Genomic DNA, 16,227 nt, shown 5'->3' on the forward strand with positions numbered 1-16,227 from the left:
CCGGGGGCCCCACACCTGCTCCCTGAGGCTGACCCGGCAAGCTACTAGGTGCCAGCATCCAGCATCAATAAATTACCGGCAAGTTCAAGTGACGGGACAGATCCAGTGTCAGCTTCCTCTGTGTCATGCAGGAAGGCTCAGGCCCAGGGGATTCCCCTCCATGAGCCTCTCCCGCCAAGGGCGCCATCAGAAAAACAGAATTGCTCACAGGGCACCTACTGTGCGCCAGGCCCCATCTGGGCGCTTTGCACCGCATTTGATTGGCACCTCACAATGATTCTGCAAAGCAGGTGCTAGCTGCATTTTACACACGCGGAAACTGAGGCTTGAGGAAGGGAGGCGATTGGCAAAAGACACAATTAATAACAGAAAGAAAAGCCCCCTTCCTTTCTAATTCGACATAAATCTTGGATCTCATTTCAATTTTTAGTTACAATACATGCGCGCGCACACACACACTTGGGGTTTCGTCATTCATTTATTCAACAGCTATTTGTTGAACACCTACTATGTGCCAGGCCATTCCGGACTTGGAGATACTGCAGTCAAGGCAGAATCCCTGCCCTCTAGGAACATACATTCCAGTACTGAGATGAACAGAGACAAGGAAACAAATACATATACTAGAAGGTGGTGCTGAGTCTTGGAACGTGAATAAAGCAGGGCAGGAAGATAGAATCACTGGGGGACTATTTGGAAAAGGGCTGTCAAGGAGGGCTTCTCTGGGGAGGTGACATTTGAATGGAATTCCTTGTCTCTTTATGCTTTCGTTTCTGGAAAAGGGAGACACTGGACTCCAAAGGTTTTCAAACTCTGTGAGGTGGACAGAATGTTTTCCCACTGGGTTGTGTTTCCACAGGCACCATGCCATGGGCCATTGGAGATGTGGAGACACTTTTCTCCCTCCTCTTCTCTTTGCCCCGAGTGCTTCTGTCCAAGGAGCCCTCAGGCAGGGCTTCTCAGAGATGCTCACCCGAGCCCCCCTACCATATGTTCTCGGGGCACCTTTTTGTTTTCTAATTCTCAACCCATTTGTCACAATCTTTGGAAAGTCAGCTCTTCCCTGGGCTTCATGAGGGCTGGGGCCAGGTCCACCTCGTGCATCCCAGCACTGGGCGTGGCATCCGACACAGAGGGCACTCAAAACATAAATAAACATAAATATAACATAAACATAAATAAATGGCAGGCAGACATAGTCACGCTAGGAGCAAATACTTATCGAGGGCTTATTCTCACAATAGGCCTGTGAGTCAGGGGTAACTTTTATCCCCACTTTACCAGCGTTGCAAACCGAGGCTTACGGCAAGGAACCCACGTCAGGTCACTGAGCAGCAGAGCGTGCCGGGAGGAGACACTAAATGCTGCTAGACTGACTGGTTAAGAGGGAGGCAGTGTAGTATGGTGAAAAATGCCATCAACTTTGATCCGAGGTGTGCATTTTTAGGACCAGCCCATTTACTCTTTCATTCACTCACTTTTCAAAAATTTATTCAGTGATTGTTAAACCTCAGCTCCTGTGCTGGGCACTGGTAAGTACAGGAAACCAGGTAAATGTGAAATTGTGTGGTCAGAGCCGGGATGGGGAAAGCCCAGGGGTCGGAGGGTGAGGAACCGTGGCGGTCCCTGAGCCAAACTGAGGGGTCAGGAAGCCTTTCTGGGTGAGGTGGCCCTGGAACAGCAGGGGGGTGTGCCCAGGCAGACTACGGGGGGCCAGGGGGAAGCAAGGGACCACCTCACCTCTGAGTTGTAGGCATTCCCACCCCATCACCTTCCCCCCTCCACCCGCCGCACTCTCCCCTTCTCCCTCCCCCCACCCATTCCCAGGCCCAGAGTCAGAGCTCAGTGAAAAACAGGTGATCTGGCCAAATCAGGTAAAGGCTATGCCTGTGGCCCTGAGCCTCTTCCCCTCTGTGGGACTCAGTTTACCCATCTGTAAAAGGCAGAGTTTGTATTATATACTCTCTACAGACCCTTCATCGGTGGCCTCTTGTGATCCAGGATAGTACTGTCAGCATTAAAGAAAAACTCCAGGGGATCTACTGACCTATGATTAATGGGACAGCCTACTTTGTCCTTTTGGCAGGTGGCTGGAATGTGAAGAAAAGAGGAGCAGTTGTCCCCTAGGACCATGACCGTCCCCTTCCCTGAGATGGACATTGTGAGAAGCTTACCTCCCCCCCGCCCCCGCCGCCCCCAGCATGCTCTGGGGCAGGACCTCTGCTAAAGAATGCCACTGACATGAACAGGCTAGAAGTCCAGGGATCCGTTTCAGCAGAAGGGGCTTTGCTTTGGGCTCATTCTTCTGCTCGGCCACCTCTACTTTTTTACCGGTACTTTTTTGGGGCATGAGGCTGAGATGTGCCTCGTATAGAGTAAGCTGACACACGGGAGGAGAGGGCAAGGCCTCTGACCTCCAGGCACCTTGATCACAGACCGCTGGGCTGCCCTCCACTCCTCACTCCACCTCTGCTCCTCAGTCTCTCCCTTCTTTACAACTCACCAGTGGCTTTGCATCACATTTAGAATGCAATCCAGAGTCTAGGGTCTCCTGCCTCCTCATTCACTTCACTCTAGCCACCCTGGCCTTCTTTCAGCTTCTAGAAAATGCCAATATCTTTCCCACCTCAAGGCCTTTGCACATGCTATTCCCTCTGCCTGGAACGCTCTTCCCTCAGAACACAGCATAGATGGTTCCTTGTCATTTAACTCACTGTTCAAATACACCACCTCAGAAGGGCCTTCCCTGATCCCCTAAGGAAAGCCGTCCCTTGTGTCCATTTGTTATCACACTCCCTATTTCATTCAAGGCCCTTTCCTCAAGCTGTAATTATTTTTTTAAAGATTTTCTTCTTTAATTTTTTAAAAGGAATCTCTATTCCCAAAGTGGGGCTCAAACTCACAACCCGGAGATCAAGAGTTGAATGCTCTACTGACTGAGCCAGGCAGGTGCACCCCCCAAAGCTGTCATTATTGATGGCTGATCTGTTCAGTGGCCATCTTCCCCACCCATTAGTGTGCTCCACAAGGGCAAGGACCTTCAGAATCCCCTGGCTAGATCCCCAGCACCTGGTGCATAATGACTGCTCAAGAGATGTTTGTTGAATGAATGAAACACAAAAAGTATCAACAATCCCCATTTTCCTCCTTGAATACTTTGCAACCGTATGAAGGAGAAAATGGCATTTATTGGGCACCTGTTATATACCAGGCGCTCTCGTGTATATGATTACATCCACGACACCCATGCCATTAAATAGGTAATGAAGTTGATGAAGTTGGGGTTCGGTGAAGGGTGGACTGATGGGCTTATTCAGTTGGGAAGCAGCCACCTGGGACCCGTGGACATGAAGAATGCCCTGGAAAAGAGTGGTCAGGATCCCATCCCAAGTCTGTTTGACTCTACCCGAAGCCCGTGTTCTTTCCACTGTGTTACATCTTCTGCCACAATAGAACCCAGCCCAAGATTGGTAAGCAGGTTTCTAGGTTCTGAAAGGCGGGCAAAGACCCAGATGTCATGGACAGGTGGTCTGGCTTAGTGGTTACTCAACTGGGTCTTGGAACTGAAGAGAGAGACCTAGGCTCCAATGGGGGGCCCCACCACCTAGGCACCAAGGCACCCTTGCTGAGGGTGGTCATTCACAGCGCTAAGTGAGGGCACTTTTCCTCTCCGGAAGGAAGTCAGCTGTGAGGGTAAGTGTCCACGGGTATATTGGAAAAGTCAGGGCGTGGGGCTTCCAAGTCATGCAGAAGCATACCTCCGGGGCTGGGTGGCCTTTGGGTGGTGCCTTCCCCTCTCTGAGCCCCAGTAGTAATCTCCGAAAAATGGACACGCCAGCATGGAACCAAAAAGAGCTTTTGGGGAGATGAAGAAGAAAAATGACTGTGGAGTTGTTGGTGTATATAAAGTAACATGGAAATGTAAATTATCTAAAAATAAATCTTCTATGTGAAATGCAGTGCGAGGTTGGGACTTGGGAGACCTCTTCGGTTCTTTCAGCATTTATTGGCACCAACTGTGTACCTGGTACTGTGCTAGGGCCTGGGCATAAAAGGATGAGTCAGACATGGGTCCTGTGCTGGACTGGAGCTCCCTGGTCTACTGGGAGAAGTGGGGTAGGCACATACATTGCGGGGGGTTCCTCCCAGTGGGATGGCGGGGGGAGACTTCATGTGGGGTGTGGTAGCAGGAGACAGACAGCGCTGGGCTGCAACCTTCCCCTCCTCCCTGCATGACCTTGAACAGGTCAGGCTACCTCTCCAGGCCCTAGGCCTTCATCTGTAAAATGGGCCAATCCTCTCTGCCTCTGAGATGCCAGTACATGGCACACTGTAGGTTTCAGGGTGTGGGACCTTGGCTAGGGGTAGCCACTGGTTTCTATTAGAAGAAGAAAATGGCCCTGCACAGGTCACAGTCTGGGCCTCAGGTTTGAGTTGGTGACTTACAGGAGTGGCCTGGAAATACGGGGGTGGCCGCCAAGGAACACTAAGGAGAGAAAACAAGTAATTCCTCACAACCTGTTAGGAAAGGAGGGCAGAAATACTGGGGAATTGGCCTGGGCCTTTATTTGTGTTAGTGGTTTCATTAAGGGGGAGAGGGTCAGCTCTACCCCAAGGTCAGTCCTGCCCAGGGAGGAAGAGGATAGGGGACTACCTCAGTTTACTCAGCAAGAGCTTCTAGGTGCACGCATGAAAGCAGGGTGTCTTGGGAACGAATTTGTGGGTGTGCTGAGCGTGGCCTGAAGCCTTGGTGGAGCTGGCCTGAGTGAGGCCACGGGCCAATGTTGACGATTTTCCTGGGGCCTGGGGCTGTCCCAGAGCAGTGGGACTGCCAGAAGTAAGGCCGGCTAAACTTCGGGGGAATTCAGGGTGAGGGGAGAGGGAAGGAAGTTTGGGGGCCCCAAAGGGCGGCGGTTCGGGGTTCCCCAGGGGGAACACTGCTCTTCTGGCGCCGGGCTCGCACCGGAGAAATCAGGCCAGTTGCGGGAGGGAGGGAAGGGCGCCTGCCCGGTACCGCCCGCGCTGGACTAAAATCGGGCGGGGCCGCCCGGGGAGGCAGGGACGCGTGTGGCCAGGCGGGGTCTGCGCCCTACTCCCTGCGAGACCGCCGGGTCCGGGCGGAGCGCGGCCTGCGAGGCTCCCGGCCAGGCCCGGACAGAGGAACTCGGTCCCTGGGCTGGGCACTGCGCGCCTGCGGCTCCTGCCCTCTCCGCGGCTACGGGCGCGGCGGCCCCGGCGCCCCCAGGGGCCGGGCCGGGGCGGGGTCTGGGCCCCGCGGGCGGGCGCGGGAGGGAGGGGGGGGACGGCGGCGAAGGCTGCGACGCTCTAACAGGTGGGATCCCGCGGCGTGGTGGAGGCGGGCGCGGGAGGAGGAGGAGGAGGAAGAGCAGCGGCAGCGGGAGCCTGAGCAGGAGCAGGATGAGCCGCGCGAGCTGACAGCCGCCGCCGCCGCCCGCGCCCAGGCTCGGTCTCGCTCCCCGCGCCCGGAGCCGCTCCCCGCCTCCCGCCTCCCCCGGCCGCCCGCGGGGCGGCCCGCCCCCTCTGCACCTCCGGGCCCGGAGCTGCCTCCATCGCTCCCGCATCCCGGCCGGGGGGGAGGAGGAGGCGGAGCAGGAGGCGAGCCGGAGCCGCCGCCGCCAACGCCGCCGCTGCCGCCGCCCGAGCAGGACAGAGCGCGCCGCAGCCCCGCGCGTCCGGCCGCCGCCCGTGCCCATCAAGCAGCCGCGCCGGAGCCACACCGCGGGACAGCCCGGGCCGCGGCGCGCCCCGGCCCGGCCCGGCCCAGCCCAGCCCAGTCCCGGCACCGGGCGGCCCGGCGGCCGGCCCGCCCCCGAGGGCGCCGGGCGCGGCGGGAGGATGCCGAAGCCGACGCTGCTGCTGCGCGGGGGCTGGGAGCGCGAGCGCAGCCCCGGGGACTCGGAGCTGGGCCGCCAGTTCCGGGACTGGTGCCTGCGCACCTACGGCGACTCGGCCAAAACCAAGACGGTGACACGCAGCAAATACCAGCGGATCGCCGAGGTCCTGCAGGGCGGCGGCGGGACCGGCGCGGGCAGCGGCCCGGCGGCCGGCGAGAAAGGCAAGTTCCAGTTCTGGGTGCGCTCCAAGGGCTTCCGCCTGGGCAGCGGCCGGGAACCCAAGATGGGCCAAGTGGTGTATGTGCCGGTCAAGACGGGCTCGGTGAGTGCGCGCGCGGCGGCCGCGGGCCGGTCCCGCCGCGGGGCTTGGGGCGGGCGGGGGCGGGGTGTGGGGGTGTGGATGTGTGTCCGAACGTGTGTCCCTGAGGTTGTCCGTGGGTCTGGCCCGCCCGGGGCGCACGCGTCTCTGCTCACCCGCCTGCCCCGGCCCGCCCAGGCAGCGCTCCGGGTTCGGGGCGTCCCTGCCCCCCTCTGCGCCGCTGCCCGGGCCGTGGCCCTGCCGAGCGGGCTGTCCCGGGCTGCTCACCCCAGCATGTTCCGTCCTCCCGTCCCCTCCCCCCGCCAGCAGGCGGCTGCTCCGAAGCCCGAGCCTCCCCCCAACCCCCCGCCCGCCCCGGGGCTGCCTGTCCCGGGCGCCTCGCGCTCCCGCCCCCGGGCCGGCTGGGCGGTGTGTGTGTGTGTGTGTGTGTGTGTGTGTGTGTGTGTGTGTGTGTGTGTGGAGGGTGGTGCTGCGGGAGGGGGGGCAGGGGCAGCCACGGGACGGGGAGTCCACTCGGCTCCCCAGCGCCAGGGTGGGGGGGGGGGCCCTCCAGGGCACTGTCTCCCAGACCCCACCCGGGGCTGGCCCGGGGAGGGGCGGCCCGAGCCGCAGCCTGGCGCAGGAGCAGCCTCGCGCGGGTGGGTGGGGCGCCCCCTCCGCCCCCCGGGCCCCTAGCTCCCCCCCTCCCTGGGACGGGGGCGGCCTGACCTATCCATCCCCTCCCCTCCCCCGTCCCCGGGGCCGGCCGGGTCCGGGCGGGGTGGCGTGGGGGAGGGGGCGGGGAACCGCAGCCGCCGGGAGGGAGGAGGCGGGCGGCCGGGCGGGGGCGTCCCCTCCGGCCCGGGGCGCCCTGGAGAGGGCGTGCGGCGCGGGCCCCGCGGCTCCCCCGCCGGGACCTCATTGTTCTGCAACGGGTGGGGGCTGGGGGGGGGCGGCTGCTCCCGGGGCGCTGCTGAGCTTTGAACTTTCCGTCGTGGAGACCCTCCATTAGTGCGTTCAGCCCCCGGCCCGGCCCGGCCCGGCCGGCCTCCCTCCCTGCCCCCCTCGCTCCCTCCCCGGCCTCGCCCGGCCCGAGCGAGCGAGCGAGCGGGGCCGCCCCGCGCCGGCCTCCCTCCCTCCCTCGCTCCCCCGCTCCCCCCTCTGTGCTCCTCCCCCGTCCGGCCCGCCCGCCCCGCGCTCAGCCCCGTCCCCGGCCGGAGCGGGCTCTTCACACACAATTGATTCGGTCGTTACGAAAAGTGCACTTGTCCCCTCCCCCTCCCCCTCCGGCGGCCGCCCGGGCCCGGCCCGCGGGGTGAGGGGGCCGCGAGGGAGGGAGGCGGGAGCCGGGGAGCGGATCCGGAGGCGCCTCCCCCCCGCGCCCAGGGGACGGGGCTGCAGGCCGCGGGGAGTGGGGAGCCGTGAGCGCGGAGGGCGGGCGGCCCATCTGCGAGGAGCGCTGATAACCGCGCCGCTGCCGCTGCGGCCGCCAGCAGCCCATCTGCGCCGCTGCCGCCTCCGGCCGGACCCGAAGCATGGGGCCGGGCCGAGGGGTGCGCCGGGGCGGGATTCCCGGAGGGGGAGGCTGGAGCAGTGTCCCACCCTGCGCGAGTCAGGGACCCCCCCCAGCCCCAATCAGTGCTCTCCCCCAAACCCAGGGAGTCTGGATCATTGTCCCCTCCCCTGATGGAGGCAGGGACCCCCCCCCCCCCCCCAGCCCAAATCAGTGCCCACCTTCCCTTAAGGGGAGTATGGGTCAGTGCCTTTCCCCAGCGTAGGTCGGTCTTCCCCACCCTGCCTTCCTTACCCCCTTGGGTTCTCCCCCATCTTGGGCTAGTGCCCCCAATCTAAGTGTGGTTTTTCCAGGTCAGTGGCCCACCAGGTGGTTGACTGGATCTGTGCCCCCTACCCTGCGACAGTGCCCTCAGCCATCCAGGCCAGTTAGCACCTCCTACCCCATCCTGGTTATCCCTCCCCAGGGAGCTGAGAGTCTTGGCTCAATCTTCTTAGCGGGCAGCAGGGTCCCCCACTCTACCCACTCCTGAAGTTGGGAGGTAGGTGACCCTCAGAGTTGGCAGCTGGCTCACTGCTTCTCTGCGTGGGTTTACCTCTTCCCTAGGGAGTGGGCATCCTGGGGCAGTCTCCCTATCCTCTTAGCGATACTGCTGTCTAGGCAGAGCAGGGGTGATTTCGAACCAACACACACACACACACACACACACACACACACACACACCCACACACCCATGCAGGCCACACGCAGAAATTCAGTGCTAGGCCTGGGTTCCGGGTCCTCGAAGCCCAGCTAGTCTCTTCAGACCCTTCATGAGGCCCATGCTGACCTGCCTTGTCTGCCCCTGGCATCAGGGGCCTCATGAGGCTCCACCCTGACTCCCAGACCAATAATAAGCCTTCCCCAAGGGACCACCTGCCTGGGAGGCAGGGAAAGGGGACCCAAGTCTCCCTGCCCAGGCTGAGGGGGGGGCAGGGAGGGGGAACAACGAACACAGCAGAACAGACGTACCCTCCTCTGACAGCCTGCCCCTCCAGCTCCCTGTGCCTTCTTGCCTGGCCTGCTGGTCCCTAGAGAGCCTGTTAGTTACCTGCCACTCGCCCAGCCAACTGGAGCCAGCCGCAGGAGATGCCCCTGGTCCTGCCACCCCCCCCACCACCCCCCCCCTCCCCCCGTCTCCAAGCACCTTCCTGGAGCTCAGTTATTATTATTTTTATATTTCCATTTTTCTTTTCACTGATCTAAGAGGAACAAATCCTGCTGGGAATTCTGGGCCAGCCATGGCCTCTTCCTGGGAGAGGCTGAATGGGACCTTCTTTGAAAGGTGCAAAGGACATCCCCTACCTTCACTGGCCTACACACACACACACACACACACACACACACACACACACAAAGTTGCCATTGCCTCTGGTGGCAGTTGGGAGACATCCTGTAGTTTTGTCCTGGGTGGGTTTTTGTGAAGGTCATTGGGCCTTAAACCTTCGTCTGAGGCGTTTGTTCAGTGCCCACAGGCCTGGTATTGGGTATTGGGGCGGGTCAGACTCTGCCTGCTCCTGGGCGCCCAGCTGGTGGGGGAGGTGGGCATCTCGAAGGATGTGATAAAGAAGCCCGCGCACGGAGCCACCAAGGGAGGGCGGACAGGCAGACCGATTTCAGGCAAGAGGGGGTGTGGGAGTTGGGTCGTCCAGCAGCTGAACAAGGGCCCCCGGCGCGGTGTGCGGTCCCAAGGGTGGCCATGGTATGTCATCTCTCTTCCATGTTGTTCTCTGGCTGCCCCCTCCCTGGGCCCCCTTTCCTCCTCCCACAGCCATATGCGGTGCTATGGTCGGGCCCTTCCCTAGTCCCGGCCGGCCGGCCGCGGGTCGATGATCTGACACCACTTGTCCTGTCCCATCTGGCCCTGAGCTTTTCTGGGTGTGTGTGACAAAGGCTTAATCTGTCCGGACGGGCCCAGGGCGGAGAGGAGGGCGAGGGGAATTGCTCTGTGCCGGGGCCTCCTGCAGCTGGGGCCCGGGCGGGGGCGGGGCGGGGCGGGGGTCGAGCCAGAGCCTGGGCGCGGGGGAGAGGCAAGTTGGTCTTCAGTTTGCAGGTTGTCACAGGAAATAGAAGTGGAGGCGGAGGGCTGAGGGCTGAGGGGAGGAGGGCGGAGTCCTCCACCAGCGGCACGGGGCGCTCTTGGGGATAAGATCTTTTTATGACAAGAGCCAGCCGGGGCCTCCTGACTGGGCAGAGCCTGGTTAGGATTTATTATTTCTTGTGTTTGGCCTGCTCCAGACTCCGTGCGCTGCCACGCAGGGGAAGCAAACCCCTTGGACGCGAGACCCTCTAAATTCGTTCCAGCGTCGACCACAAAGTGAACCAGCCCCTTTCCTTTTCCCCTGGTCTCTTTGAGTGGGGCTGTCCCTGGGGCCTGCAAGGGCCACAGGTTATGACTGGGGCAGGGTCCCGGGCCATCTGTCAACTCCCAGGACCTCCTTGGAGATAGATGTTCTCAGCTCAACTCTACCATTTTCCGGATGGGAAGACTGAGGCCTCGAGAGAGGCGGTTTCCATTGGTAGGGGGCAGGACTGGAATGCAGATTTCTGTGCTCCGCAGCGGGCGTTGTGGGCCCATCACAGGCCATGAATCCCCCCATTAGAGCCCCATTCCCCCGAGGGGAAACGCCAGCTTGCCAAACCCCACTGTCAACATTAGGCTTTTGCGAGCCGGACCCCAGGTGTTCCGCTGGCCAAATTGACTAATGGTGGTCTTTTCCCAGTTTGCAGACAACGTTCATTTAGTGGAGAGCGTTTTCTCAGTCTTCGGTCTTTCTCCCCAGAGCTTTTGTGTAAACCTTTGGCACCTGCGGCCACTGGTCTGGGCGGGAAATGGCCTCTGACTTCGCACAGTGTAATATACGCCATGACCTTCGCTTGAATTCCTCGATGTTTCTTGCTTTTCTCCAAGTTATCACCACACTGACCATTTCTGAGTCACCTACTATGTGCCTGTCACTGTGCCGGGGTGCTGACACACACTAATTTGTCAGATTCCCAGGATGGCCCCTGGGGGTCAATGACGTTATTTTCGCTATCCTTCAGATAAGTGAACTGAGGCTCAGCAAGGTTCAGAACTTCCCTAGCGCCATGCTGCTGACAGGGGCAGGCCCTGAGCTTGGGGACTGCTTGCACACATCTCCATTCTTACCTCATCTGAGGGGTCTTGCAGCCTGATCCATTGGAAAGCACAGGTCCCTTCGTGACAAGCTTTCACTCCATTACACCTTAATCTGAATTATAGTTTATGAGAATCCCTCTGTTCAAGATGTCACAGGCTAGTGCTTGAGGCAGGACTGGCTCCACACGAGGTGTCAGGGGACTTTCCTGGGGCTCACTAGGACGGAGAAGGGGTGAGAAGAAGGGAGGAGGCCTGGGTCCTGGGGGACTTTTGAGGAGAAGGTTGACAATGGCATCTGGTGTGGGCCCTGTTCAGATTTCTCCTGAGTGTCAGAAGTGGGCAATTTTGTCAATTAAGCCTCGGTGATTTGGGCAAATGTGGTCTCAGGCACTCTGGGGGCTCATTTTGGAGCCTGGGTGATGCTGGAGGATCAGGCTCTGCCTTCCTGGGGTCTCCCCTCCAGGTCCTGGGTCACTCTCTGCTGGGCATGAGGACAGGATACCCCCTTCTTCCCTGGCTAAAACCTGGCATGGCCCCAAAGACTGCCTTCTTGTCCTGGGGTGTCTGAAAGTCAGGAGGCCCATCTGGGACTCTAAAAATGCTACTGGAAAGACTGGGGGGTGGGCAGCCTGTGTCTGGGGCTGCCCAGAGACGAAGGTCGAGAGCTTGACTCAGCCCCAGGCCAACTTGGGCTTCTCCAAGCCAGCTCTCCACTTAGAGATTGTGGGATTGATTGAGTGTTGTGCACAGGTGCGTGTGTGCTCATGGGGTAGAGCATGTGTGTGCATGAGGAGGCTGTGTGTGTGTGTGTGTGTGTGTGTGTGTGTGTGGCAGTGTGACTGTGTGGGTGTGAGTGTGTTTGTCCATGTGCAGGCTGGGCATGCTCGTGTGCCCGGGGCAGTGTGTGTGTGTGTGTGTGTGTGTGTGTGTGTGTGTGTACAGGTGGAGGGGAGACTGCGTGCTTGTGAGTGTGTGTGACCGTGGGCGTCTGTGTTGGCAGATGTGCAAGCACCTGGGGTGTGGGCATTGGCAGAGCACGAGCGTGAGTGTGTGCGTGCACACATGTTCAAGCTCCTGTGGAAGAAACCCCATCAGTCTGGCAGTGCAGTGCTGACAGGGGTGTCCTTCATCATAACAGAATCGGCCCAAGCTGCCGTCCTGGCCCCCGCTGCCCCCGGAGTCTCAGCAGCTGCGGAAGTGAAGTGTGAGGGAGGCAGTGGACAGGAGAAATGATGCCTTGTCCCTGTCCCCATGACAGTGGCCAAGGCACCTCCCTGTTTCCAGCCTTCCTCAAGCACCGTGGAGGGTGGGTATGCCCTTCTGGGAGAGAGGGCTTAGCCTACTAGAACAAGGACTCCTGAGTCCACTTTCTGCCCCTACCCCACCCTGACATACACGGGAGGGGAAGGGCCTGGGGTTTCAAGACCCAGGCCCCTGGATTCAGATACCAGCTCTGCCCTTTCACCAATTTGACCTTAGTTTTCTCATCTGCAAAATGGAGCTGGTAATTCTGTCTCCCTCATAGCACTGGTATGAAGATTAATGCATGAATCAATGCAGAACCTGAAGAATGTGCATATCTTAGGAAATGTTAGGTGCTCTGTGATCTCACTGAGCCTCAGTTTCCTCATCCAGAAAATGGGGATGGTGATGAAAGACGTCATGGATATTAGATGGAACAGTGGAGATAAAGCAGCCAGCCAAATCCCTGTCACATAGTTGGTGGGCAGTAACTGTTAGTTCCCTGGAGATTGTATCTGAGTCATTTCTATGTCTCCAGTGCCGTTCGGGGTTGGTTAGTGTATTGAATTGCACAGAACACCGGAAGAGCCTTGATGAGGGGCATAGGCGTGGCACGAACCCCCAGGCCTGGGGACTTAAAAGCTCAGGGTCTCTCTGCTCTGGTCGGCGCCTGCCCTGCTCTGAGCCTCCGTTTCCCTGCTTATTACACAGGGACTGCTCTTTTGGTCCCTCCTGCCCCTGAGTCCCTTCCTGGTGCTGGGTGCTGGGTGCTGGGTCCCAGAGGTCAAGGAGAGGGGTGTAGAGGGGTGAGGGTGGGGACTCTACCAAGGCCTATAGGCATCTCCCGGGTAGAAAGGTAGTAGGATGGGCATTCTGGAGGCCTTCTCCTTTCCACCCCCCATCCCCACCCCTGCTCCCGTCCTGTTCGACTTGGGTCGGCTCTGGGATCTTAGAACACAGTGAGGCTGCTTGGGCAGGGGTCTGAGCACATCTCCTGGGTTTTCTAGCCCCTGCCATGTGCCAGATACTTTATTTCACTTAATTGTCCCTAGATTCTGTGAAGTGGGTGAGAACCTGACATCAGGGAGGTCAGGGAACGTTCCGAGTCCCTCTGTGAGGAAGTGGCAGGGCTTGGGTTCCATGGCTATCCGACCCTAAAAGCTACAGGGCGTGGAGGCAGGGGTCCACAGGGGCCGTAGCTCTCCCCCTCTCTGCACCCCAGGCTCATGGTGCCCCCTCGTCTGATGGCAAGCCACAAAAGCTTCTCAGAGCTCGAGGCATCCCCCCACCTGCCCAGACCCAGCCTAGTGGGAGACAGATGGCACCCCTCCCCTCCCCGCTGGCTTCCCCACCCCCTCACCTCAACTGTTGCTCCAGACCCGACCCTTCTCCCCACGAAGTCATCTACTCCCTCAGCATCCAGTCCTCTCACCAGCCTGGGAAGGGGGGAAACTAAGGCCGAGAGTGAACAGAACGAGATCAAGGTCCCAGAAAGTGCCAGAGCTGGGGGTGAACAGGCAGGCCCCCAAACCTGGCTGGTCGCACATTCATTCACTCACCCTTCACTTGCTCTCTTGCTGTCCCCGTCTGGGCAGCCCCATCCTGCCCCTGCTCCCACACTCCACTGAGGACTCCTCTCTTCCTGCTCCTCCTTCCCCATCCAACTCATTTGCAAATTCTGTTGGTTTCACCTTGCAAATACATCTCAGGTTTTACCTTCTCACCACCTCCACTCCCTCCAGCCTCCCCACTGCATCCACTCTGACCCCCCCCCCCCCACACACCCCGTAGCCCCTCTGGCTCACGCAGCCAGAGAAAACTTTGCAGAAAGGAAATCAGATTCTCACCTGCCTCTGCTCAGAACCCTCCAAGACAACCGTCTCACTCAAAGCGAGAGCCAGAGTCTCTCCTGAAGCCTCCAAGGCCCTGTATGATCTGCCCCAGCTGCCTGCTGCCCTCACCTCACTCCACTCTCCCCTTGCCCATTGGGTCTCAGCCACAGCGACCTCTTTGCTCTTCCAAACACTACCAAACACAATCCTGCCCCAGGGCCCTTGCACTGGCTGTCTCCCCCCAGCCTGGAATACTCTTCTCCCATATCTCTACGTGGCTGGTTCCTCTCCTCTTTTGGGTCTCTGCTCAAATGCCACCTCCTCAGAGAGGCCCTCCCCAATCACCTAGTCAGAATTATTTTACCATTTTAGGTCCCTTGGACCCTTTTCTCACCCCTTTCTTTTTTTTCTTTTTTTTAAGTTTATATTTATTTTGAGAGAGAGAGAGAGAGAGAGAGAAAATGAGTGTGGGGGAGGGGCAGAGAGAGGGAGAGAGAGAATCTCAAGCAGGATCTGCCTTGTCTGCGCAGAGCCCCATGTGGGGTTCGAACTCACAAACCCCTGAGATCACGACCTGAGTCAAAGTCGGACGCGTAACCAGCTGAGCCACCCAGGCTGCCCTCTCACCCCCCTTTCTATTTAATCTTTTTCTATAGCTCTTATCCCCCCTGCCCCCGACATTAGGTATGTTTTTTAGTTTATAGGTTTAGTACCTGTCTCCCCACAAGGCTGTGAGCTCTGCCAGGGCAGACCAGCCTGTTTGGTTCGCTGCTGTGTCCACAGGACATAGAATAGCCCCTGCCCAAAGGGACTGCCCGCTGTGGGGGGCAGCAGAGCATGGCTTCTGCGCTCAGAGGGCCTCGGGAGCCCCAAGGCCCAGACCGTCCCTCCTGCCCGAGAGAGTCCAGGGAGTCCTCAGGAAGACGACATTTGAGCTGGACCTGGAGGGCCCGAACACATTTTTCAGCAAGAGCAGAACACGGAGGAGCTCATTCCAGGGGGTGGGAATGCGAGCAAGAGCTCGGAGGTGGGGCAGGTTTTCACAGGTTAGCGCAGGCCGTGGACGGAGGCGACTGGGGCCACGTTCCTGGAGCAGCGTGCTCCGCAGAACATTGCACATGGGGTGGGGGTGGGCAAATGGTCAGATCAGCTCGAGAACCGCTGTGGGGTCCTGAGGGGATGAGCTGGTGAAATCACTTGGAGCCAGATGGGAGAGAAGGATCTGGAAAGCCACTCAGAGGAGCTGGGGTATCCTTATCTCCTTGTGTCATCGTGACGGAAAGCCAGGAGTCCACAGGAGGGTTTTTTAGCGGAGGGAGATAAAGTCAGATTTGGGTTCTAGAAGGAACCCTTGGAATGCCGGGCAGGAGGGAGACATATTCCATGTCGGGGAAACAGGAGGTGAAGGAGTTGTGAGGTGCAGAGAGGGAAGGCCAGCCTGGGACGAAGAAGAGGGGTTGCCTCCCCCGTAGGACAAGACGTGGAGTGACTGGGACCGAGTGACAGGGAAGGTGGGGAGCAAGGGTTGTTCGAAGGTCAGGGTTGACCCAGTTTTCTTCGGTGGAAGCAGGGGAGGTTAAGACACCAGGAATGTGGACAGATGTACAGATCTGGGGTGAAGGCTCAGGGGCCAGTGGGTGGAGTCCGGGAGCTGTCCTTAAGGCCAGCAGCATGTGGCAGTGGGGGGCTGTGGGGAGCTGGTGACTCAGGGCTCCGGGGGGCCAGCTCGGGAGTCATTGTGTCCACGGGGCCCCCTTCCCAGCTTGGAACCTCCCGCGCCCCGGCTGGGACCCGACTGCAGGCTCCTGGGAGGCCTATGCTTGGGTGGATGACTCATCGTTTTCTCGGCATCCCCGGGCTGAGAAAATGTTCAAGGAGACATGGGGCCCTTCCTTTGGCAGGCCAGGCCCTGACTGGATGCTGGCGGGTGGAGAAAAGCGCACTGGGGCCTCATCTCCAAGCGTCCTGAGGGCGTGTCTCCAAGAGCCCCTGGCTTCCACAGTCTTGCACGGTCCTCAGCCACCCTGGGAGGCGGTTATGACCCCATTCTACAGGTTAGCAATCCCAGGCAGAGCCTGTGCGGGCGAGTGGCTAAGTAACCTCTTGGTGCTGCAGTTCTCCACCTGAAAAATGGGTCTGATGATTGCCCCTCCCTCCAACAGGTTTATTGGGAAAACCCAGGGAGGGAATCATGTGAAATGCTTAAATAGCGGCCTTGTCATTTTCCTAGGGACAGGGAGAGGCGTCTGCCCAGGCGATAGGGGCTGTCTACGGATAGAGTGAAAATAGGGAAGACCAGAGAGTAACATGGCCAACGATAGACCTGA

The 16,227-nt window shown here is 59.4% G+C and overlaps 1 protein-coding gene across 1 annotated transcript in view; it reads left to right on the plus strand.

Moving 5' to 3' along the window:
* Positions 1-5,798: 5,798 nt before the first annotated feature.
* NOL4L (nucleolar protein 4 like) overlaps positions 5,799-16,227 on the plus strand; it is a 127,910-nt gene continuing 117,481 nt past the window's right edge. Inside the window, exon 1 of the mRNA XM_045444914.1 lies at positions 5,799-6,177. Within this exon, the coding sequence (XP_045300870.1) occupies positions 5,857-6,177 (321 nt within the window). The 5' untranslated portion in view covers positions 5,799-5,856. The remainder of the gene's footprint in view (positions 6,178-16,227) is intronic.

The sequence above is a fragment of the Leopardus geoffroyi genome, chromosome A3 (genome assembly GCF_018350155.1).
Source record: "Leopardus geoffroyi isolate Oge1 chromosome A3, O.geoffroyi_Oge1_pat1.0, whole genome shotgun sequence".
Taxonomy (NCBI): domain Eukaryota; kingdom Metazoa; phylum Chordata; class Mammalia; order Carnivora; family Felidae; genus Leopardus; species Leopardus geoffroyi.